Genomic DNA, 23,896 nt, shown 5'->3' on the forward strand with positions numbered 1-23,896 from the left:
TGACCAAGAAAAGATAAATTATGTGCTAGAAATCTCTACTTCGTATTTTCACAAATCCTGGGGATAAACTTGAGTTTTCCTGAACTCTCAGGAAGAGAATGTGCTGTCTGTTGTTTTTTTGTTTTTGCTCTGCTCTTGTAGGATTTGATTCTTATTCATATACTAGAGATCCGATGCACAAAATTAGTGCAAAAGTAGGCCTTTCTTCCCCCAGCTGCCAGCACCAACTTCCGTCTGGCACCTGAGACCTGTGCTTCCCTCCTAAACGGAGGCCCCGCCCACCCGCCTCAGCCCATGGTTGGTGGCCTGGGCCTCCCTCTGCGGGGCGATCATGGGGCGATGGCCAGGCCCCTGACCAATTAATTGCATTGCACCTGCCTTGGCTGGCCTGGCGCCAGTGGGTGTCATAGCGTGGTCCTGGATGGTTGTCCGGATGGTCGTTCGCTGTTTAGCTGTACTGTCGATTTGCGTATTATTCTTTTATTACATAGGATATGTATAAGAACAGGGCCACTGGCACCTGGTAATTTAGCTGGCTCCCTTGCCTTCATTGTAAACCTCAATCTTAAACATTGTGTTGTTCTTCTTGCCAGAAAGAGACAAGCAGTGCCCTGACACATGCTGGAGCCCATCTTGACCTCTCTGCTTTCTCCTCCTGGGAGGTATGTTTTCCTTAGCCAGTGTACTGGTCTTGCCTGTTCCCTTCTCCAGGGGACCACTCAATTTCCTGTTTTTAATGCCATGGACTTACTATGGTAAGACACCAGTTCCACACTAGCCAGTGCTCAGTGGTTAGAGCGTAGGCGTGTGCCTGAAGGGTCTCTGGTTCAATTATGGTCAAGGGCACATACCTCAGTTGCAGGCTCGATCCCTGGCCCCGGTTGGAATTGCATGCAGGAGGCAACCAATTGTTAGTCTCTCTCACATTGATGTTTCTCTCTGTGTGTATCTCCTCCTCCCACTCTCTTTAAAGAAATTAATGGAAAAATATATCCTCAGGTGAGGATTAACCAAAAAAAAAGAAAAAGACCAGTTCCTGGAACCAGGCATCTAAAAGAATATGGAAAAAGGGAAAGGGGAGGGAAAAAAAAACTTAAAACTAAGTATTTTGAAAACTGAAATAATCATTCAGGCTCTGTTCAGCTATAGTGGAGGTAATGGAGCACTGCCAGTGTGGTTATTTGTGAACTTGACCAGAGTCCGTCCTTTGGAGAGGGTGAGCTTACTGCTAGGAGATGGACTGTGGAATGCATGGCGTTGCCACAGCCTTGGGAATAGCCATACCACCAGTCTCCTAAGACCTAAGTGTGAGCATTTGTTGTTTATCAAACTCTATTTAAATAAAATTGTAACTTGTCTCTCTTTTATGTAGGAGTTGGCCTCCCTGGGTCTGGACAGATTGAAATCTGCACTCTTAGCTTTAGGCCTGAAGTGTGGCGGGTAAGAGACTGGTTTTTCTTCATAACTGTCCCGTTTACTGTGTTTGCACAAACTTCTGCATGGCTCTGATACCATTTTTCCTCTCCCCCCCCCCCCCCTCTCTCCCAACTACAGAAATAAGCAGGTCTGTTATGATAAAGTAATCCTGGAATCCTTTCCCCTGTCTCCTTAGGACCCTAGAGGAGCGAGCCCAGAGACTATTCAGCACCAAAGGGAAGTCCCTGGAGGCGCTGGACACCTCCCTGTTCGCCAAAAACCCCAAGTCAAAGGGCACCAAGCGGTGAGTGGCTGGGGTAGCACCTCTGCTTACAGTTTTAAGATGTTATTTCCATGAAGCCTGCTTATCACCCTTACTGATCCATAGAGGTCCATTCTGCTCCTTTTCTCTGCTGAAGGTAGAAAGTGCTGTCACTGTTATAAACCGGGCAGTTTGTACTCAGGGGGCAAGTGGTGAAGCCTCTCATGTTGAAATTGCTCTAGGTACCTTTTTTTTTACATTAATAGCCTATGGATAGGTTCAAAAACTATTTCCTAAGTATATTTTTCTTTTTTTAAAAGAGATGTTTTTATTGACTTGAGAGAGATAGAAACATCAATGATGAGAGAGAATCATTGATCAGCTGCTTTCAGCATGCCCCCTGCTGGGGATCAAGCCTGCAACCCAGGCATGTGCCCTGACCAGGAATCGAACCATGGCCTCCTGCCTGGTTCATAAGTCGATACTCAGCCACTGAGCCATACCTCCAGGCCTAAGCCTATTTTTCTTAATGACAGTTGAACCTGTTCTTGAGCCACATGCTTATACAGGGTATTTTTAATTTTATTTTCTAATTCACACAACCACGCTGAAAAGTACTTGTCATCCTAATTATTTTTACAGTTCATAACCCAGAAAAGTGACTAAGTAGCAGCATCAGGATTTGGGCCCAAATCTGCCTGTTCTGGAGCTCGCTTTCTGTACCGCATCTCCTCTGTAGATTATAATGATGGAAATTTAAATATCCGGGTATGTCCTCTGCTTTCTGGAATGAGGTCAAAGGAAGCTTCCATGCATTTCCAGAAATAACCTCAGGACTTCTGTCAGTGCGTCCTGAGCTGAACAGAGCATTTGCTTTCACAGCGTATTTCTTGTGTGTTTATGATTTTATTTATTTTTTAAATATATTTTATTGTTTATGATTTTAATGTACCTGTCAAATAAATGCTCTCAGGTACAGAGAACAAGGCATTGGTTAAAAGAACCCTTGAGTGATACAACTTGTTTTTTGTTGTTAGAGATACTGAGAGGAACAAAGACATTGCTTTCCTGGAAGCCCAGATCTACGAATACGTGGAGATTCTTGGGGTGAGTAACTGATTCTGGTGAGGGCTATAAATGCTACGCGGTATGGGAGTAGGAGAAATATGAACTGATAGGGTTTTTTTCTAGGATTGAAGGAGGAGGAGTAGTTGTTAAACTAGTTCAGCAGAAAATAGGGTTCTCTCAGGGGACTTGGCCCTTTGGTGAGGTCCTACTCTGTTCCTAGGTGTCTGTTGTTAGGTGATATTCCCAAGCCTGCCCAATGCCCATGAGGCTGGAGAGAGAGAATAGACTCCCCTCTCAGTATAGTGTTCAGAGTGGTGCAGATTCTTCACCTGAGCTCCAGATCATACCCAGGGGGTAACCCAAGAAGTAGACACTCAAAAGGCAAGTAAGAGAAATGCTAATCCCAGCAGCTTTTCAGGTATAACTGACTATGAAGAGGCATTACATGTTTACACGATTATGAGAAACTCATTGGAGCCGGTACAAAGCTGTCTGTCTGTAAGCTGTTCCTGAATATTCTTTCAAGAAGAAGCTGGAGGTTGGTTGGAGTGGAAAAAGGCCTAACCCAGTGGTCGGCAAACTCATTAGTCAACAGAGCCAAATATCAACAGTACAACGATTGAAATTTCTTTTGAGAGCCCAATTTTTTAAACTTAAACTATATAGGTAGGTACATTGTTATTAACTTAATTAGGGTACTCCTAAGGCTTAGGAAGAGCCACACTCAAGGGGCCAAAGAGCCACATGTGGCTCACGAGCTGCAGTTTGCCGACCATGGGCCTAACCTGGCCGGGATGCTTATCTCAGAAAGAAGAGGGAGGAGTCGGAGGAAAATTGTTTGCTTTCACGGCTAGAAGGTGGAAGGAAGGGCAGCACTCATCCAGAGAAGATGGCCAGTGTCCCTGCAGTAGACCAGCCTGTCTGCCAGTGTCTGCTTTCTGCTCTCAGAGCCTTTCCCTTTACAGATGCTCACATGGTGCATTGAGTGATTGTCTCTGGCTCAGATAGCTTGTTTATGTGTCTTTGTCAGTTGCCATGGACACACATAATAGCTTCAAGTCTAGGGTCACCTGTTGGTTCCCTCTATTACAGCTGCTTTCACTAAAAGGAGGCTAGCCAGACATTGGACACTGGGGACAGTTGTGTTTTCCACAGTGAACTTGGGCATTGCTATGGCAGCCGTTCACGTTGCCAGTCCTCTGAGGATGACTGGGAGGCTAATTTGTGTCCTTGACATAAGGTGCATCCACTACGTCCTCCCTCCTTTGAGAGCATTTTGCTTTCTCTGTCAGAAGGTGGCGCCATTCTCTTTGGAATTCCAGAGAAACTGGTTTCCAGTAGTCGATCTCTTTAAGTCCTGATATGATTTTTATCAGTATCACCATTTATTCACATCTGTTGGTTTTCAGACATTGTGTTGAATCTTTGGGTGCAGTAGTGAGTATGACACAGCCTTCTGCCCTTGTTGAAATACCCACTTTGTGAGAGACAGATAAGTGAGATATGCTGTAATATATTGAGATTGAGTTTTCTAAGTAGGAGGAAAAATATTTCAGGTAGAGGAAATGGTAAGCATGAAAAATTTGGTGAGTTATTTTAGAAATTTGGACTTTGTCCTTTAAACAGTAGAAATCCAGTAAAAGTTCTGTGTGCTGAGTGTACCATTAGGTTGGTTATTTTAAGCCAATAAATCTGAGAACAGAATGGTTGCTGGACTGGAATGAGGAGAGGCTCAGGGCAAGTTAGAGGCTTCTCATCTTAGTGAGGGCATCACCAGAGGGAATGGGGAAAGGACTGGCTCAGAAAAGAGTTGAGGGGCTTTGTTTTCTGTCGTTCTGTGGTAGTCTGTGGCCTCCGGTGAGTGATTTGGCAAGTGACATAGAACCTTTGACTTTTTCCTTTGGGATCAGGGAAGGCCTGCTGGTAGGAGCTGCGACACAAAGGCAGAGTTTCCCTTTATTCTACAAGAAAGAAACCCGTGTCCTTGGAAGCGAGGGGTCAGCAAGGGTTGCGGGAAAAGAGGAAGTTTGCCTTCTTGTTTTTCACTACTTTTCTCTGACTTCCCTTTTCATTTATGGACCTGACTTAGGAACAGCGACATCTCACTCATGAAAATGTCCAACGCAAGCAGGCAAGGACAGGAGAAGAGCGAGAAGAAGAAGAGGAAGAGCAGATCAGTGAGAGTGAAAGTGAAGATGAAGAGAACGAGATCATTTACAATCCCAAAAACCTGCCCCTGGGCTGGGACGGCAAAGTAAGTCCCAGCACGACCATCTTTCTCCCCATCCCCCACGTTGGAAGCAGACGCAGACACTCCTAAGACTGTTTCTTTTCCCGTTTCTTTCAGCCCATCCCCTACTGGTTGTACAAACTCCACGGCCTAAACATCAACTACAACTGTGAGATCTGTGGAAACTACACCTACCGAGGCCCCAAGGCCTTCCAGCGGCACTTTGCTGTAAGGGATTCAGAGTCGTTTCTCCTGGAAACACAAGTACAAAACCTGAGTCTTAGCGAAGAGGACAGGAGCAACCTGAGAGGTCACAGCTTAGAGAATCATGGAGGATTGGGTCCAAAGTCCGGCCTGTGGTGCCAGGGCTACCCTGTGTGACACCCGAGACAATTTGTGGGGAATTCCGTCTTAGGTCAATCTCTGACTCCTTGGTCATTTCTCTACCCCATTGCTAATAGGACCAAGGAAGGGGTTGACTGCCTCCTTCTTCGAGTCTTTTTTTTTTTTATTCTCACCCTAGGACAGCGGTTCTCAACCTGTGGGTCACAACCCCTTTGGGGGTTGAACGACCGTTTCACAGGAGTCCCCTAAGACCATCGGAAAACACATATATAATTACATATTGTTTTTGTGATTAATCACTGTGCTTTAATTATGCTCAATTTGTAACAATGAAATTGGGGGTCACCACAACATGAGGAACTGTATTAAAGGGTTGCGGCATTAGGAAGATTGAGAACCACTGCCCTAGGATATGTTTTGGTGTTTTTGGTTTTTTTGTTTTGTTTTGTTTTGACTGATTTTAGAGAGAGAAGAAGGGAAAAGGATAGAGAGATAGAAACATCAATGACAGAAAGAGAGAAACGTTGATGTGAGAAACACCGGTCAGGGCTTCTTCTTTGAGTCTTAAATGGGCCTTTGCCTTTTGAAACAAAAAACTGAAGGGATGGTATTTATCAAGGTATTCTTGAGACAAGGCATTATCTGGGTGGTACTCCAGTAAGTGGATTCACCCTTGTTTTGTTTCGGTCCTCACATCTTAGTACTTGGAAGGACATTTTACAGAATGGAAAAGACTTGCGAGACCAAGGATGGCAAATTTGTGTGAACTCTCTCCCTCCTTCAGACATACATAGTGCTAATTGGTCCTGGTTTTTTTCTGCTGACCCCCTGGGTAGTCTCTGAATCTTTGTCAACACCACTTCCAACGAATTGGAATTGACATCCCTGAGCCAAAACTGTCATTGCATCAGCCTCTCTCCCTGCTCTCTATCCTTGCTTATACCTGATAAACAGTCTCCTTTACTTATAAAGGTGGCACTGGCCTGCTCCCAGGAACCCTCAGTCATACTGATGTGGGGATTGCATGTGAAGTGACTAGAGTTGTGATGTTTTTCTGTGGTCTTGACACAGGTTTTGTCTGAAAGACTACAGGATCTGGGATGTAGATTTCATAAACCAACCCAGTGAGGTAAACAGTGCAATGCTGCTTTGCCATATCTGCCTCTTGTCAGTTGTAGCCAGCTGTTTACAAACATGAACCTAAAAAGTGCAGCCTTTAGGTGAAGTCTTTTGTAAGGATCAGGTTAGGGCCGAGGAGGTGAGTGGAATGAGTGCTGTGTGCTCAGCTGTTTCCACTTCACATTGTCCTTTTGTTCTCTCCTTCCAGGAATGGCGTCACGCTCATGGCATGAGGTGTCTGGGCATCCCAAACACGGCCCACTTCGCTAATGTGACACAGATTGAAGATGCTGTCTCGTGTAAGTAAACTTTGTTCTCTCCTTAGCCAGACCAGGTGGCCACTCCTACAATCACTGGCCCACCCCCCTCATGTTTACAGGCTGAAGGGCAGCTGGTGGATATGTGACAGCTGCAACAGTCATACACTGCTGCGTGTTTGAGGGTCAGCAGTACTGACTCTTTCTCTCTTGAGAAGAGTTCTATGCTGAGTATAAAACAGGGCTTTTAACCCAGGTCTCTGAATGCTATATGCAAGATTTTGAGTGAATGGGCATTATGTATATTTTCCTGAATTAATTTAAATATGTTAAGCACCCCTGATAGGAAGGAAAAAATAGTACTGGTTTCAGGAAGCTTATTTTCTGAGGGACAGATCAGATACACAGAAACACAGCAGCAAAACACCTCTTGGAGAAAGAGCGAAGGGACACACGTCGGAATGTGTTACAGCACCCACGGGCCTGTTCGGCCTCCTGTTTGTCTGGCAGTGGGAGCTTTTACTGCCACTGGCATCTTCCTTACAGGCTGTGTTCTTTTAGTTTATCTCTTATCTGTTGTGTTTTCAGTTTCAGCTGGTTAGATCGAGAAGAAATGAATTTCATCACTCAGCTTTGATAAATTTCAGGCCCTCATTCTCAGGTGTACATGTCACTCTACTCAGCTGCTAGTCAGCTCACCTTTTCTCCCATCTCTGGGACTGTTTAAATCCTCCATGCCCAGAGGCGATCCCATTCTTTTCTAATTGTTTTCAGATCCCTCTTCACTAGTCCACAGTTTCCTACATCCATTTTTTCCTTTAAGATAATTATGACAACATTTCCAATCTCCAGTATTTTAGAACCACTCTGGGTTGGATTCTTGAATGTTGAACAAAGACTGTGACAGGGCCCCGCATATTATCAGGGCCTGAAGACTTCAGCTAACGTAAAGCAATTAGCTAGGAAGGAAAAGATGATTACTTGAGCATCTATATGCTAGGCCAGAGCTAAACACTTCCTCATGTATTGTCTCAGTTACGATATCTTTAACCCATCTTGGCTTCAACTTTCTCTATGGGATATTTCTTGTTATCTTGTCAAGTTTAGAGATTGTCCTATGTGATAGAAAATGTGGAAGCATATAGGAAGTTAATAGCTGTGCCTTCTCATCTTCATCTATTAATATTTTATCGTTTTCCCTCTCTGGCAGCAGACCTGTCCTCTCTGTTCCATGTAGCGCTTTGTCTTGAGAATACACCTTCCTGACACCGTTCTTAGAGATTTAAGTCATTCTTTCTCTGGTTTTGTATCTGTCCCGTTGTGTACATGTGATCACTCCCTCTGAAGCTGTGATGGCATCTGTAGCTGTCTTCCCCCTTTTTGTCTTCATTGGGATAATTTGTTATTGAACCGTCAGAGTTCTTCTTTTAATGTCTCCAGTTTTGTTGAACCATCTTATCTGTCAGACTCTTTGGGCATGATATTTCACCTTTTATTTTCCCCTCTAAAATCTTTGAAATATATTCACCAGGCTTTAAGTAAACATATTCGATAACATCTGGTGTTCCCTTTTTCTTCTGTCACAGCGATTTTCAACCTTTTTCATCTTATGGCACACATAAACTAATTCTATGGCAAAACTAAAATAAATTGTATTTTTTTGCTGATCTGACAAAATAAATATAGGTATAATTTTGATTCATTCACACCAGACAGCTATTGTTGTGTTGGCTGTTGTCCTTTTTTTCTTTTACAGTCTAAGGGAGAGAAGGTCAGTGCCCTGACTAAATAGTCAAGTGTTACATATTTTAAACATTCTTGCAGCACACCACTGTTCATCATGAACTTTAAGACAGTAAGGTCACTTTCGCCAATAATTCCCATAGGTTGTACCACATTTACTTCTTTGTTCGAGAGTATGTTATTCTAAGAGGTCTTTGGTTTATTTGATTCAATGTTTCTTTTACAGGAAAGCAAAGATTATAGTAAATTTGCAATGGAGGTGTGTACAGGTGGTCCAGAACCAAAATTCTAGTTTGGGGCAAGCAAAAGCTTCAAGAGCAGAGTCATCCAGGGGAACCCTGATGTGGGGGAGGGAACTGGGGGAAGGTTGTAACACTGTGTAACCAATGAATACTCAGCCTGCCCTTTCCCCTCCCCCACAGTGTGGGCCAAGCTGAAACTGCAGAAGGCATCAGAACGATGGCAGCCTGACACTGAGGTGGGTGCTAATGAACCAACAAGAACAGCGTTAAATGATAGAGCCCCCCATCACCACGTAGAGGGGAAAATGGTCCCCGGGCCCAGCTGGTGTGGTTCAGTGGTTGAGTGTCGACTCTTCCACCAACAAGTGGCAGCTTCGATTCCCGGTCAGGGCACATGTTCGGGTGGGGCTGTGCAGGAGGCAGCCAATCAATGTTCTCTCTCATCAATGTTTCTATTTCTCTCCTTCTCCCTTCCTCTCTCCTAAAATCAATTTAAAAAATACTTAAGCCCTAGCCAGTTTGGTTCAGTGGCTAGAGCATCAGCCTGCGGACAGAAAGGTCCCAAGTTCAATTTCGGTCAAGGGCACATGCCTGTGATTCGGGCGCAATCCCCAGTGTGGGGCGTGTAAGAGGCAGTCAATCAATGATTCTCTCCCATCATTGATGTTTTCTATCTTTCCCTCTCTCTTCCTCTCTGAAATCAATTTAAAAAAAAGAATTAAAGAAGAATGTGACACATAGTATTAGTCTTTTTAAACACCTCCCAGCACGGATGAAAAAGGGTGTCCTTTATCCATACTTCTTTAAAAAAATGGTCCCTGATTCACTGCAGTACAGAGTATAATATGACAATATCTATAAATTGGCTCTAGACATGAAAGCCTAATTTATTTGTGATATTAGGTACATGAGACTTTTTAATGCGTCAGACTTCAAATCTGTGTCTTAAGATCGGTTGTATTCTCCCACTGAAAATTTTTTTTCACCACCAGCATCTCCTTCAATAACACGTGAAAGATTGTATGACAGGGAAGTGGGGGATCTCCTGAAATTTTGAAGTGGCAAGCAGGAGTGCCAGTGTATGTCCTGCCCTAGGTCAATGGTTTTCAATATTTGCTTTTTTAGTAACAAACGCTCTTTCCAAAGTGTAACATAGAATTCCTATATATAAGATAGAATGACACAGAACTGCTCTGGAAGTGGGGAAGCACAGCCTGTGTGGCCTCCCTTTCACCCTTCCTGACTGCAGTGGCCTCTTGGGCAGAAACCTAGGGTTCTTGGGAACTATTTGAACTGTTGTCTTAGGTCAGCCTTTCTCAACCAGGGTTCCTCACCTTAAACACAGGAAGTGATTCGAATGAACGGCTTTCTCACGTGTGCCAAGGATGGGTCACGAGAGGTACCATTCTAGATCCCCAGGAGAGAATTTAGTTCATTACACGGAGTGGATGCCTTCAGGCCGTGGGGCTTGACTCTCTTCCCAAGCCCCAGTTGAGAGGGCTGTCTTAGATGAATGCCATGGAACCCGGCCAGCGTGAGCTTGGGTAACCAGACATTGGTTCCAAACATTTCTCCCAGGAGGCCCAGCTAACTGTATCCCTTCTTTTTTAGGAAGAGTATGAAGACTCCAGTGGGAATGTTGTGAATAAGAAGACATATGAGGATCTGAAGAGACAAGGACTGCTCTAGTGTCAGGAGTGTGTCTCAGCTTTGGGCTTGCCCAGGCTTCCCTGAGATCTGCTTTTTCTATTCCTCCCAACCACGTGCTCCTAAAGACTCTTTGCTACTCTTACGGTCTAGCATGCATCTTGTAGAGACAAGGCATGCGGCAGATTGTAGGGTTGAGATGTGTTTTATCTTTGTTTTATATAAAAAACATTGTCAGAAAATAAAACCAGCCCTTGTTCTAAATGTGTCTTGTTCTGAAGCCCTGGATTATGGACTAACTCATCCTTTAGCTCTTAACACATCCCTACCACTTTCTCATACACTTCAGTAGCAACTAAGGTTTAAAGAGCACCTGTTAGGTTACAAATGTTACGCTAGGTATATCTGACCTAACCTCTTTCCCCACTTCCTCAAATGAACATCACCCCAGGTAAGCCCTGCCTGTCAGCCATTCATGCACATGCTAGGGAAAGGTGGGAAGAGTGAGCCAGGGCTCTGCTAGGGACAGTTGTTGGCACGAAGGTTTTCTGTTTTTATTTGCCTAAAGGAGTTACGCTGTTTGGAATGGGCTGTAGGCCCTGCCCCTTCCCCAAGCCTCAGCAGCCTAGCACATGATGGAACAGATGAGCAGTAACTTTCCACTTGCTAGTTCACAAGAGTCTTCGGTGATTCTATTTCTTCTGCAAGATCTCACCTTGACTGAGGAGTGGCTAGCCCCGTGGTTGGCAAACTGCAGCTCGTGAGCCACATGTGGCTCTTTGGCCCCTTGAGTGTGGCTCTTCCTAAGCCTTAGGAGTACCCTAATTAAGTTAATAACAATGTACCTACCTATATAGTTTAAGTTTAAAAAATTTGGCTCTCAAAAGAAATTTCAACCCTTGTACTGTTAATATTTGGCTCTGTTGACTAATGAGTTTGCCGACCACTGGGCTAGTCCTTTGTTGCCCTAGCCCAGGTAGCCAGTATTTGGGTGGAGTTGAGCCCCGGCCTGGGAGCTGAATCTAGTATCCCAAGTGGAAAGAACTAGGAGAGCCGAGGGCACTGGTCTTCCCACTGGCACAGTTGTCTGAACAGGAGCCGAGGGCACTGGCTACTCCAGAACAGGATTTCCCCAAGGCCCCCTCTGTCCCCTCTGCCCTTCAGCACTTGGATTTTCAGTTTGTTTGTAATGCACGTACTTTAGCTGGCCCTCTCCCTCACACGTACCTATTGCCCTAGCCATCTCCGTGGCAATAGGGCAACCACCTCTTCCCCTATAGCACTTCACTCTGTTTTCCTTCCTGGTTCAACCCATCCCTTGGGCGACTCCTCACATGTACTGTGCTTTGGCTCCTCCAGTGCTTAAAATCCCAGTAGAATAACCTCTTCAGGGCCTGAGCTTCTGAAGCAGCGTGAGAGGTAATTAAACCTAATTGAGCCAACTGGAAACGGTGATTACCGAGAACTAGCCCGAAGTGCAAGGAGACATTGCCATTTGGGAAAAGAGTGAAACAAGCCTCGGAAATGAGACGTGGGGAGGGCGTCCCTCCAGCCTTCCTGTTGGAGCAATAGCATCAGGGCTCCCGAGGAACCAGCTGTCATACTCCTCTAGGAGTGGGTGCCAGGCCTCCAGGTTAACTCCGTCACCCAAGAACGGGCTTTTCTTCTTTACAGTGGAGGGGAGATGGCTCCAGGTTCTGAGGAGTTCTTGCCCAGATAACTATGCAGCTGAGCGGACTTGGAGGAAACCTGGGGCTTCCCTATCATAGCAAAGACTTTTCTTCATTCATTACATTCACCCAAATATTCTTTTAGTGCCTTCCACATGCCAGACACACCTAGGTTCGCAGATCTTGCGAATCAGGCGGAGGTGAGAAGGTGGGAGCAGAACCAGGGGTAAGGAGGTTCATTAACCTCGTGGGCTGGCAGGAAGAGCCACGTGCCCAGCGCCATCCAGCTCCGAGGGGCACAGAGCTGTCAGGGAGGTTCAGGCAAACTTGGCACCAGAGGTGACTCCTCAAAGTCCGGACTTTCGGGTTCTGCTGTGGGGAGACCAGGATTCCATCTGAGCCCACTGACCAGGCCGGGGAAGGAATGGAGGGTTGCTTTTTCTTGGTTTAGGTCAGTAGGTCTTAATCATTTTGGGACCAGAGATTCCTTTGAAACTACAAAGATAACTGTGGACCTTCTCCCTGGGAAAATACATACATAGCTTTTCTACACAGAACTTTAGCGATTCATGAATCTCCCAAAGCCCATCCTTGGTTCCTGAGTCTTGTAAGAACTTCTCCCATAGACACGGAGACTGAACCTCTGCCTGGGCGCTTCCTGCTGGGAACAGGTGACTCCCTCTTCAAGGAGGAAAGCTGCAGGACTCAGCCTGCCCCTCCCAGCCCAGGCAGGAAGCAGCTGGGAAGTCCTTCCTGGGACTGGCCCCCACACTCATGTTGCTGACCTCCCTGGAGCAGGAGTCCCCTCACCCGCTCATCCCTTCCTCCGTTTTCCTTCTGTTCCGCACATGGGGTCAGCTGGTGCTGGAAGGGTCTACAAAGGGAACACTGAAGGTAACCATGTGTAGGGGCAGTGAGGGGCAAAGGTCTGAGATTTTCCTCCTCCCTCTGCATGTTCATTTTTTTGTGTGTGGGTTTTTTTTTTTAATACTTGGGATAATAGCTACCTCTTCCCTCATCCACTGAGTCCTGCCAGCAGACTCACCTCAGAGTTCTCGGGCTGGGAATGGGCCTGTGACCTCCCCACGTATTTCTCTTTCCACTGTCAGCCAGTTCTCCATTCTAGGTGGGCTCTGGGAGGACACCGCCCTCCCCTGCCTCTGATCTCTTCTGAGAGCCCTTTCCACCTGCCAGACAAATAAGGCACATCCCAGTGGGATGTTGGCACGGGGGTCCCTTGATCTGTCCAAACTGCCAATGGGTTTTATTTCCTCCCTCCTGCTACAGTCTGGACATCGGTGGTGCTTGGTTCTTTTGTCTGTGGCCCCTGTGTATCCCTGGTGGCAGCAACATCAGAGGGAATTCCAGGAGTTGGCAAATGATTGGAGGGGAGGAGTGGCAGCCACCAGCTTCCAGGACTGCACTTGCAGCCTCTCGAGTTCATGCACACACGCCCGCTGCCCTCCACACTTGTTGGTGTCCAGGTAGGCCTATAGCTGGGAGGGGGTGGGGCACAGGGAATATTCTCTCGAGCCATGGACAGGGCCACAAACTAAAGTAGATGGGCAAGGTAACCATCCAGGCACGGCTGGCTTTCCGATTCTGTTGAGTGTCTGGCCCCCTCACACTCCTGGACTGCCTTGCAACCTCATCTACCCACACCAGGGAGGAGGAAGAGGGGCTTATGAGGGAGACCTGGGCTCTTCCTTCCACAAGGACAAGGACCTGGGTAGAACCTTTGGGGGCCTTCCATGACCCTATTCTCTTTTGGGGATGGAAGTCCCACTGAATAGGTACTGACTGGATGACAACTGCTTCTTGCGAGTTACGAACAGTGGAAGGGCTGAGGCTCCTGGTAGTAAGAAGGGGTGAGGGTGGAGAAAGAAGTGGCCCTTATTGCCAAGGGGCCCATCCTGCCTCACCTCAGCACCTGAATCCTGAGCACCGCCCCATTCATGCACTGAAGACCACGGCCAGAGGGGCCCAGCCCAGAATGGGCCCCTTCAGCTATCACCTGAGAGAGATCCAAGTGCTGATGGAGGACGATAGCCATGAGAGTAGGGAAACATGCCGTTAGCCCTGGGAAGGTTGGCGGTTGGGTTGTGCTCAGCCCCCAGGGTTCTGAACCCTTAAGAACCTGGTCATAGTGAGCCCTGACTTCTGACCCTCTCTGTGACCCAGGGATTCCCTGCCCTGGGTTCCGAGGCAGCCTGTCATCCCCGCCCCACCCCCAGGCCAGGTCCTATTGGAGTCAAAAGAGGCCAGATCAGTGGCAATGGCACCAGATATCTATTTCCTGTCACTGCACTTGCTCCAATTCTGTCTCCCTGGGATGCTGCTATTGCCATGCCAACAACAACATTCACTCAGAGGGGCTGTTCCTAGGCTGCAGGCCTGTTGTGTCTGCATCAAAGTCACTGACAGTATGACTTTTGGGAAACAAAAGCTCAGCTTCTGGTACCCCTTTTCCCCTACAGTTGACCTCCGCTGCTCCCCAGCCTCAGTGTATTCATCTGCATAGTGCAATAATGGGACTCTGTTTGCAGCTCTCACCTGGGCTGCCCAGGACTGGTCCTTCATGCTCTCCCGCTCCTGCAGCACCTCAACAGAAGATGTCTCCGGCCACTAGTAGCCATAGGGCTGCTCTACCCAGAGGTAGTTGTCCTCAGCCCAGGGACCCCAGTCTTTCCTGGACTCTGTGACCAACCCTAACCCATGACTACTGCTGGGCCCTGGGACTGCCCTTTCTTTGCCCTGACCTCATGACCTCTTCTACTTCACCACTGCATGACCTTTCCCTGACCTGTGACCCTTGAGCTGCTCACTCCCTGCAGTGGTCCCCTCTCTCCTTTTCCTCTTACCAGTCCTCCTGCTGGTCTTACTGATAGCCCAGAACCTGGTCAGAAGTCAGCTGACCCCTGCGCCTGCCCAGGTAAGAAGCAGACAAAGGAGGAGAGAGCCTCCCGAATGCTCCGCCCAAGGGAATGAGGCCGCCATGTTCAAACCCTTCCACAGAGATGCCACCGCTCGCACTGCGTTGGAGAGATGTGCTACAGGAGGCAAAGTTCTCCAGCCAAATGGAAGAGTATGAATCCGGGAGCACCGCTGTGAGGTGTGGGTGGGGTGCTGAGGGGCCCAGGTGGGAGGCGACCATGAGGGCTGCTGCAGGGGTTGGGACTGGGGTCGTTGGAAGGGACTGATGTTCAGGTACCTACAGGAAGGTACTGGGAGAGAGACTGAAGCGGGAGAGGCGTCTGTTTGAGGTGCCGGGAGAGGTTGAGCTACAGCCCAGGACTGGCTGTGTCCACCATCCCCATCCTCCTGGACTCTCTGGTATGCTTTTTTTTTTTTTTGCTTCGAATTTCTTTGATTTTATTTATTTGGGTTCTCTATCTTTTTTTCCTGATGAGTCTGGGTAAAGGTTTGTCCATCTTATTTATCTTTTTTTTCTTTATTGATTAAGGTATTACATATGTGTTCCCCTATTGGCCTCCCCCCACCCCCATACTCTTTATCCAGCTGATTCAACTCAACACCTCCCACTACACGGCCCAGTGCAGCCATGGCTGTGAGGGGGGAAATGAAACTGGACTCAGCCCTGCCTGCTGGCTAATAGTTGGGCCCCCAGCCCCGGGCCCTACTCTCTGCAGGGCTGCAGTGGCGGCCCACTCTGCCTGATGCTCAATGATTTGGCCTCGGGTGAGAAAGGCCCACCAGCCTCTCTTCTATTACCCTCCAAGTCAGAGCCTCTACTCTGACTCCTGCTTCCATTGGCCCCATTAGCTCTTAGCCCCACCCATTCGTGCCTTGTCCACCTAGTAACCCCCCAATTCTGAACCTCATTCTGACAGTTCCGCAAATCTGAACTCAGTGTTCAACTCCTCAACCTCTATGGATACCTCATTCCTAAACCTTGTCAGGCTGACCCTTAGCTTTGAGGTCTACTTCATTCATCAACTCCGCACGTCTGAGCCATCTACCTTCTGTGCTCCAGCCCCTTCCAGACTCCCTTCCCAGTCCCCACACCTTTCCCCAGCCCAGCTTAACCAGTGTGCCCGCCCCCCAAGCACAAAGGCAGCCAGAACAATCTTGTCTAGGGTGGCAGCAAAGGCGGGAGTTTCAGGTGGAGCCTGTCCACACACAAGATGCCTTCCCTTGGGGTGGGGACTGGGACTTTGCAGAATTGCCCCCTGCAGAGATATCACAGCACTTCCCTGGAAAACCCTGTTCTGACTCAGGTCTAGGCCACCTGGTCGTCCCAGAGGACAAGCTGGTTTCCACTCCACCAGCCCCCCAGAGAAATGGGAGTGTCTCGTTCTCACCTGCCTGCTCTGGGAGGTGGAGGCGGGGACGGACAGCATGTGGTAGCTGGGCCAGTGGGAAGGCATGATGGGGCTCCAGCCTCGCCTCTCTGTCATCCACTCCCTGTTCAATCTGAGGAGAGCTCCCTACCCCTCCACCTCCCCTCCATTTCTCTTCCAGGAGGAAATCTGTGCCACCTTCTCCTGCCAAGGCAGCGAATGCTTCAGAGGGCAGAAAGCTGTGGCCATGTGCCCTGAGGGCTTGGACTTCTGTGAGGTGGGCCCCTGGAGTGCTCCAAGGGTTGGGGCACTGTCCTGCCTCGTAAATGCAGGCCTTTCTCCTTCTGCCTGGACCGAGTAGGTCAGCAGCCAAGTCTGGCTGGAGCTGGACCTGCTGGGAGCCAGGCTGCCTGGGGTCTAGCCTGCTTGGCCTCCCAGCTCTGCACTTTGCCTCACCCCGGGCACCAGCTGGAATTTCCTAAGTCTCCCTGGCATGGGCCCTTGTTTCTGAGCACCCTGTAGGTTCTCTAGGGACTACTTGGCTGACCTCATAGAGAGGGAGCTAGGAGCCCAGAGAGGTTCAGCTCAGCCATGGCCCACTTAACACTTTCTGCTTCTGTGAGCGGGAGAGAAGGGCAAGGGGAGGAGGAACGGTCCCATCTCTTCTTGCAGCTGAAATGGTCCAGCTTGAGCTACACTGCAGGTTGCAGCCAAGCCTGGGTGGCAGGGATCCACAAGTGTTTCGGGCCGTGGTTCAGTCCAGCTGCCAGGAGTGCTGCCACACCTCGGCCTCAGGCAGCTGCCTCCATCTGGATGGGAGCCTCCACTTCAGTCGGGCAGCCTCAGGGGCCACCAGGAGTCCCCTGCACTGGTCCCCGGCTGGGGCCATGCTGCTGCTCCTCCACTCTGTCCTGCTCCTCTAGCCAGGCCCAGCCGAATCAGGGAGAAACAGCCAGGAAGACCCTGCAGGCCTGGCAAGCCCCCAGGCCCACCCCCAGCTCTGATTCCTGTAGCTGTATCTTTAGTGAAAGGGATTTATCAATTCCACAGCTTTGGGCTCAAGGCTCCTCACTCCTGCCTCCCACCCACCTAGACCTGGCCATGGTGTCCTCCAAGGGGCCAGGCCTTAGCCTCAATTCCAAGGAGAGGCTGGGGTTTATCTGGGAAAAACAGAGCAATTGTTTTTCCCCTCTGACCCCCATCAAGTGGGAGGACCCCAAAGTTCTACAGGGACAGATTGTAAAAAGTGCCCAGCCCCATCTACTTTTCCTAGATCCTGCTCCCCAGCCTTTGACATTAAGATTGGGGCTGGAGCCTAGCGTTGTGTGGCTCAGTGGTTGAGTATTGACCTGTGAACCAGGAAGTCACGGTTTGATTCTCGTCAGGGCACATGCGCAGGCTGCACGCTTGATCCCCAGTAGGGGGCGTGCAGGAGGCAACCCATTAATGACTCATCTCCCTTCCTCTCTGAAATCAATAAAAATATATTTAAAACAAAAGAGTGGGGCTGGAATTGGGGTTCCCCTGCTTTCCTGCAGTGAAGTCCATCCCGTTTATCTCTAAGGGTATAAGTCCATCCCCTTTTCCCTCATCCCCCACGTGACTTTGAAGTCAAATTCAAATAAACCTGAGCTCCATTTGTGCTGTGGGAATTTCCAGGAAGAGGAGAGGATGGGGAAGAAGGTGGTATCTGTTTCTGGAACTGGTTTACATATTCAAAGTTGGATTTGTTGTGAGGGCAGTAAGTCCCAGCTTAGGAGAGAGAAGCGGGGCGCTGGTTAGAAGTCAGAGCGGTCACTCCCTCCCCAGCACTGACCCTTCAGTTTGGGTCAAAGCTTGAGAGCAGGTGTATTCATTCAGACAATTCATTAGTTAATTCACTAATTCAACCAACACTTTCTGAGGCCCAGCTGTGCCGGGGTGGTGAGGAAAAGACAGCGAGGTTACAGTTAGTGAAGTGGCCAATAGGCCGAGAGAGACCAGTCCCGGCCTCCCTTACCTGACCTGGTTGGCCCTTGTTCATCTGGAGCAACCTCCTCATCTTTGATGGGGAAATCGAGGCCAAATGGAGAAGGGCCTTGCCCAAGTGCAGGTGACCAGGTGAATCAGGGGAAGGGGCTGGAGAACAAGAAAGGACCGAGTTTCCGGAGTAGAAGGAGGAGGAGGAGGAGGAGGGAGGAGGAGGAGGAGGAGGAGCAGGAGGGAGGAATGGGTCGCAGCATAATCCTGTATATAGGAACAGTGTCACACCCTCCACAAAGTGCGTTCACATCCACCTTCCTCAAACAGCTCTGTGAGTCAGGCAGGACGGTGCTCTCTGTCGTGGGCACATCATACATTCCCGTGAGGCTGAGCGAGGAAATACGACAGTGGACAGTGCGTGGCAATGTCAGTGTCAGTGCACAGAAGTTGGAGTCAGACTTTCAGCTCAGGCTCCGTTTAGCCACCGGCTGGCTGCAGCGCCTTGGCAAAGCTGCATCGCGTCTGAGCCTCAGTTTCCCCAGCTGGAAACGGGCTAATGGTTCTCCCTGGCGTTGTTCCTCTTTCGGCTAGGACAGGGTAGTCCTTTGGGGAGGAAGCGTTCCAGTAGAAGCCAGAGTTGGCTCACCTGGCTGAGAGGCGTTCAGAATGGAATTGAAGAGAAAGTAAAAATGCATTACTTTTTTCTCTTAAATGTGACCACCTTCCTTGCAGGCCGTGGGCGGGGAAATCTGGCCCCATGACTTAGGGTCGGGGTGGAGATCGGGGCATTTATTAGGAAAACCTTCCCGGATCAGGGAGCCCGGCGCACCCCAGGACCTAAGGAGTTAACAGGGGTGGGGAGACCCCCAGGCTTGACGCAGGCATGCTGGGACTTGCAGGCTGGGTGGCCATGGTGTGCGCTAGGACTGCTGGGAAATGTAGTCACTGGAGGGGCGCGGGCCACGGAGTCCCGCACACCCAGCGGTGACAGCTGAGGAGGTAGGCGGCAGTGACAGCAGGCTGGGAGGGGGGACCAGGGCTGAGCTGGCCAGGAGGTTGCGGGCAAGCTGAGGGCTGGGACCCCTGTCCTGCGCTGCCAGAACCGGACACTCCGCTGGCCTGTGGCTGATGCAATGGGGCCTACTGGATGGGGGTGAGGGCCAAGGAGCAATGGGACACTTTTCCTGTCTCCAGGGAAAAAGGAACAGGACTGGGGTCCTTGTCCAGGATGAGACCTTCCCTTCCAAAGAGTAACAGGATGCCGCTCCCATCCCCATGCAGACACACCAGGGACACCTCCCGAAGAGGAGCCAGCAGGACGAATACTGCCCCCCAAAGGGAGGCAGAGCCCCCACCCAGGAGCAATGGGGCCATGTCCGCTCCCCATTAATGGGACCAGGCACCCCACTTCCCAGAGTGCACTGGACCCCTCTCGGGAAAAACTAGGCACCCTTCCAGAAAAAGGGCGGTACCACAGATTGTACATCCCACCTGGGCCAAGAAGTAACCCCTCTCCTTAGCAACTTTCCAAGGTCCATCCTCTCTGTCTTCTCACTGCACAGGCGCCCCTCCTCCCTGCCCCTCAGCCCTATCGCCTCCTGGCTATCTTGTTAACTAAAGGGGCCTCCCATCTACCCTCCCGGGGGTGTGTTTGCTCAACAGGGACCAGCATGGACCAGTCTGTGGCCATCCAGGAGACACTGGCTGAAGGGGAATATTGCATCATCATATCCTTCCCAGCACTGAACTCCCAGCCCCAGGGCCTGCCCGGCCTTGGAAGTGGAAAGGAAAGTCTTATGTATCTACATGCTCTCCTCCCTCTCGCTCAGCCATCCAGGGAGAGGGAAAGCAGTATTTACTCAGTACTTCCTTGGTACTGGACTCTCCACCCCCCCCACCCCCGTGAAGTTGGGGTTTATTATTCCCATTTCACAGATGGGCAAGGCTCAGAGAGGTGAAGCAACTTGCCCAAAGTCACACAGTGAATCTGTGTGGGCAAGGGAAAAGCAGGGGAGGTGGGGCCGGCTGGGATGGGAGAGCCCTGGCCTCCTGTTTCATCTCCCTTGACCCTGAGCAGCAGGCAGTGCAGGGTGTGCTGTGTGAGGGAGACAGCAGGCAGAGCCGCCTCCTGGGGCTCGTGCGCTACCGCCTGGAACATGGAGGCCAAGAACACGCGTAAGTGAGGGGTTCGGCCCCCACCTGTCTGGGCCATGGGGTTTTTCTTCACAGTACCCTCCAACTGGACTTCAACCATCCCTCTGGGGCAGAGTCTGAGTCTTCTAGAATAATTACACTAATGATAGTTAATAGTTTTGGAATACTGTATTCTAAGCTCTCCATATGTATTAGCTCATAATCCTCAACATTAGAAGAGAAAGCTTCTGGAGAAGAGGCGGTTTAACATACTGGCCCAGATCCTGCGTCTAATGGCCTGGGTTCAAATCAGGTTTTGTTACTTCCAAGCCACACAGCCTTGAGCAAGGGGTTTTAGTCCTCCGGACCTGTTTGTCCAGGTTCAAGAGAGTCATTACATGGAAAGTGTCTCATACACTTTGAAGCACAGAGAAACTGTCAGCACCACCCACGTGTTACACACACAGAGAGAATACTACTACTTGTCAAAGGTCTCCTCACCGGCAGGCGGATCTCAGACATTTTCTAATCCACCACCGTCACTTTACAGATGGAGAAAGAGGTCCAGGTCCAGGGAGGGAAAGGGGTCGCACCGTTTTTGTCACAGGCCCATCGGGCAGCCATCGGGCCCTGTCCTCACCTCTGCTTCCTGCCCTTAGTCTATTCCTGTACACGCACCGGAGGATGGCCATCACTGGGGATGACGTCTGTTTGGACCAGATAGTGCCGGTCTCGCGGGATTTTACACTGGAAGAAGGTGCACAGAGGGGCTGGGTGGTATGAGTCCCTCTCCTCTGGCTCCCAGGGCATTTCTGCCCTTGTTGGGGGTGGGCACTAGGAGGATGCTGAGGCTGAGCTGCTCAAGGGCTAAGGGCCTTTTCATTTCCCTCCCCACAGTGTCCTCAGATGGTGAACTCTACATTCTCGGTGAGTAGTTGGGGCGGAGGGTACAGGGTCTGGGTGTGAAGTAAGGGCCTGGCACAGTTGGGTAAACCGGCTGACAGACAGCCTCTCTTACCTGCCTCTATGTGTTTCTCATTCCACTTGCTGGGGGATAGACTTGTCTCTTCAGCTTCGTGTAGCACTGCTGTGGGAAGGCTCAACGACTTTTTAGAGCCTCGGTCCATGCCCTCTGTAGATTGAGGATGATGTTAATTTGGAGCTGAGTGTATAGAAAGTCCCCTTACTGATCCAGCACAGCCTTTCTAGAATTTATGTTTTAAAAATTTTTTTTTATATTGATTTCAGAGAGAGGAAGGGAGAGGGAGAGAGAGAAATATCAATGATGAGCGAGAATCATTGATCGGCTGCCTCCTGCATGCCCATAACCCGGGCTTATGCCCTGATGGGGAATCCAACCCTGACCTCCTGGTTCATGAGTCGGCACCAACTACTGAACATGCTGGCCGGGCAATTCCTGAAGGGCTGAAAGGACTTCAGGAGCTTGGACTGCTGATTCTCCATTCTGGGGATTCTAGCTTTAAGATGCACCCATCCTTAGCTCCTGAAGGTCAAGGATTCATTCCCGGCCTCCTTTGTGCAGGCTCAGATGTGACCGTCCAGCTGGACACAGCAGAGCTCAGCCTCACATTCCAGCTACCCTTTGGTTCACACACCAGGATGTTCCTGCAGGAAGTTGCCAGGGCCTGTTCAGGTAGGTAAGACCCAGGCTCTGTTGGGGGGCTGGCTGGTTACTAATCTACCCACTACCAGTTGACTTTCCACACTCTGGACTCTCACCCCGTTTCTGTGCCCTCTCATGTGGGCTGTCATCTGGCCACAGTGCCTCCAGGCCCCCAGCCAACCATGGTGTTTGCTTTTCACGTTTCCTATTTCTGGACCTGAGGTGTGTGTGTGTGTGTGCGTGTGTGTGTTTTTAAACATATTTTATTGATTTTTTACAGAGAGGAAGGGAGAGGGATAGAGAGAAACATCGATGAGAGTGAAACATCGATCAGCTGCTTTCTGCACACTCCCTACTGGGGATGTGCCTGCAACCAAGGTACATGTCCTTGACCGGAATCGAACCTGGGACCCTTCAGTCCGCAGGCCGGCGCTCTATCCACTGAGCCAAACCGGTCAGGGCTGGACCTGAGTTTTAACTCCAGCAGGACCCCCTTGTCCTCCTGGCTGTGGGCAGGGCTGCACAGAGTGGGTTGTGATTCTGATGCAGAATCCTTTACAAGTTGGCTGGGTCAACAGCTTCTAGAAGCCCATCTTTCCTCTCTGCCGGCCCCAGCCAGAAACCCAGGGAAGTCTGACATATGAGCCCTCCTGCCCTTGAACCTGGCTCTGTTCCCCACTACAGCTGAGAAAATGACCTAGCTTTGGCGTAGCAGGGAGAGATTAGTGGCCTCGAGGGCAGAATTTGTTTAGACCAGGAAATCAGCCAGGCAGATTTGTAAAGAAGGGTTTATATAGAGCAGAGGCTCAGCCACAGAACATGCAAATTTGAGCCACCAGGTGCTGTGGCTTAGGTGTCCACCCAACACTGTTACTTGCTTCCTTTCAGACTAACATCTTGTCTCTGCAGGAATGGGGGATGGGCTTCCCTTCTATCATCATTTTACCATGGAGCATGACCATGGGGGGGCAGGGGTGCCAGGAAGGAGGCTGGCTTTGGTTTCAAAGTGGGGTATGGAGGGGAGAAAAACACAATTATAGAGCCCTAAATGCCTGGCTCAGGGGTTTAAAGTTTATTCTATAAGCAAGGGGAAATTTATCTCCAAGCCTTCAACTAACAAGAATAACGTAATTTTAAAAAAATATATTTTATTGATTATTTTACAGAGAGGAAGGGAGAGGGATAGAGAGAAACATCAATCAGCTGCCTCCTGCACACCCCCCACTGGGGATGTGCCCGCAACCAAGATACATGCCCTTGACTGGAATCGAACCTGGGACCCTTCAGTCCACAGGCTGACGCCCTATCCGCTGAGCCAAACCGGTCAGGGCAAGAATAATGTATTTTATAATTATTATTGGTATTTGTAGGAAGGCTAATAATAGTAATAACAGCAAAGCACATGGACTTTGAAGCTACACAGGGTCTTGCATTTGAAACCTATCTTTGCTGGTCCCTGGCTGTGTGACTTTGGGCAAACCACCTTACCTCTCTGAACCTTGGTTTTGTCAACTTCTATATATAAATAATATCTTCCTTGTGGAGCTGTGAGAATTAATGAGATAACACATATGAAAGGGCTCAGCACATAGTAGGAGCTCAGAAATGTTTCCTCCTTCTGTACAAGAGGGCTCATAACTTCACTGTTGACTTGTGTGTTAGACACTGCTCTAAGAACTTTTCGCACATTATGTCTCTTTCTTTACTACCTCTTTACAAGGTATTATCAACGTCTCTGTTTTACAAATGAAGAAACTGAGGTTGAGAGAGGGTCAGGGCCTTGCTGGTGAACTACGAGCCAGGATTAGACAGGATTAGATAGTCTCTTCCAAAATCTGAGCTCTTGAGTTTTGCTGTAATGCTTCCTAAACTCATGC

At 49.4% G+C, this 23,896-nt stretch overlaps 2 protein-coding genes across 3 annotated transcripts in view; both read left to right on the forward strand.

The window, feature by feature from the left end:
* SF3A3 (splicing factor 3a subunit 3) overlaps window positions 1-10,593 on the forward strand; it is a 17,827-nt gene extending 7,234 nt beyond the window's left edge. Inside the window, exons 9-17 of the mRNA XM_006777263.2 lie at window positions 594-662; window positions 1,373-1,440; window positions 1,613-1,720; window positions 2,716-2,785; window positions 4,836-5,000; window positions 5,094-5,204; window positions 6,649-6,739; window positions 8,863-8,918; window positions 10,294-10,593. Of these exons, the coding sequence (XP_006777326.1) occupies window positions 594-662; window positions 1,373-1,440; window positions 1,613-1,720; window positions 2,716-2,785; window positions 4,836-5,000; window positions 5,094-5,204; window positions 6,649-6,739; window positions 8,863-8,918; window positions 10,294-10,371 (816 nt within the window). The 3' untranslated portion in view covers window positions 10,372-10,593. The remainder of the gene's footprint in view (window positions 1-593; window positions 663-1,372; window positions 1,441-1,612; window positions 1,721-2,715; window positions 2,786-4,835; window positions 5,001-5,093; window positions 5,205-6,648; window positions 6,740-8,862; window positions 8,919-10,293) is intronic.
* An 8,600-nt stretch (window positions 10,594-19,193) lies between these two features.
* The window catches only part of INPP5B (inositol polyphosphate-5-phosphatase B), a 57,108-nt gene continuing 52,405 nt past the window's right edge, over window positions 19,194-23,896 (forward strand). For both annotated transcript variants that reach the window (XM_006777264.2, XM_006777266.1), the window contains exons 1-6: window positions 19,194-19,261; window positions 19,925-19,989; window positions 20,343-20,437; window positions 21,055-21,152; window positions 21,293-21,322; window positions 21,939-22,049. In XM_006777264.2, coding sequence (XP_006777327.1) covers window positions 19,933-19,989; window positions 20,343-20,437; window positions 21,055-21,152; window positions 21,293-21,322; window positions 21,939-22,049 — 391 coding nt within the window. In that variant the 5' untranslated portion in view covers window positions 19,194-19,261; window positions 19,925-19,932. The remainder of the gene's footprint in view (window positions 19,262-19,924; window positions 19,990-20,342; window positions 20,438-21,054; window positions 21,153-21,292; window positions 21,323-21,938; window positions 22,050-23,896) is intronic.

The sequence above is a fragment of the Myotis davidii genome, unplaced genomic scaffold (genome assembly GCF_000327345.1).
Source record: "Myotis davidii unplaced genomic scaffold, ASM32734v1 scaffold88, whole genome shotgun sequence".
In the NCBI taxonomy this organism is placed as follows: Eukaryota; Metazoa; Chordata; class Mammalia; order Chiroptera; family Vespertilionidae; genus Myotis; species Myotis davidii.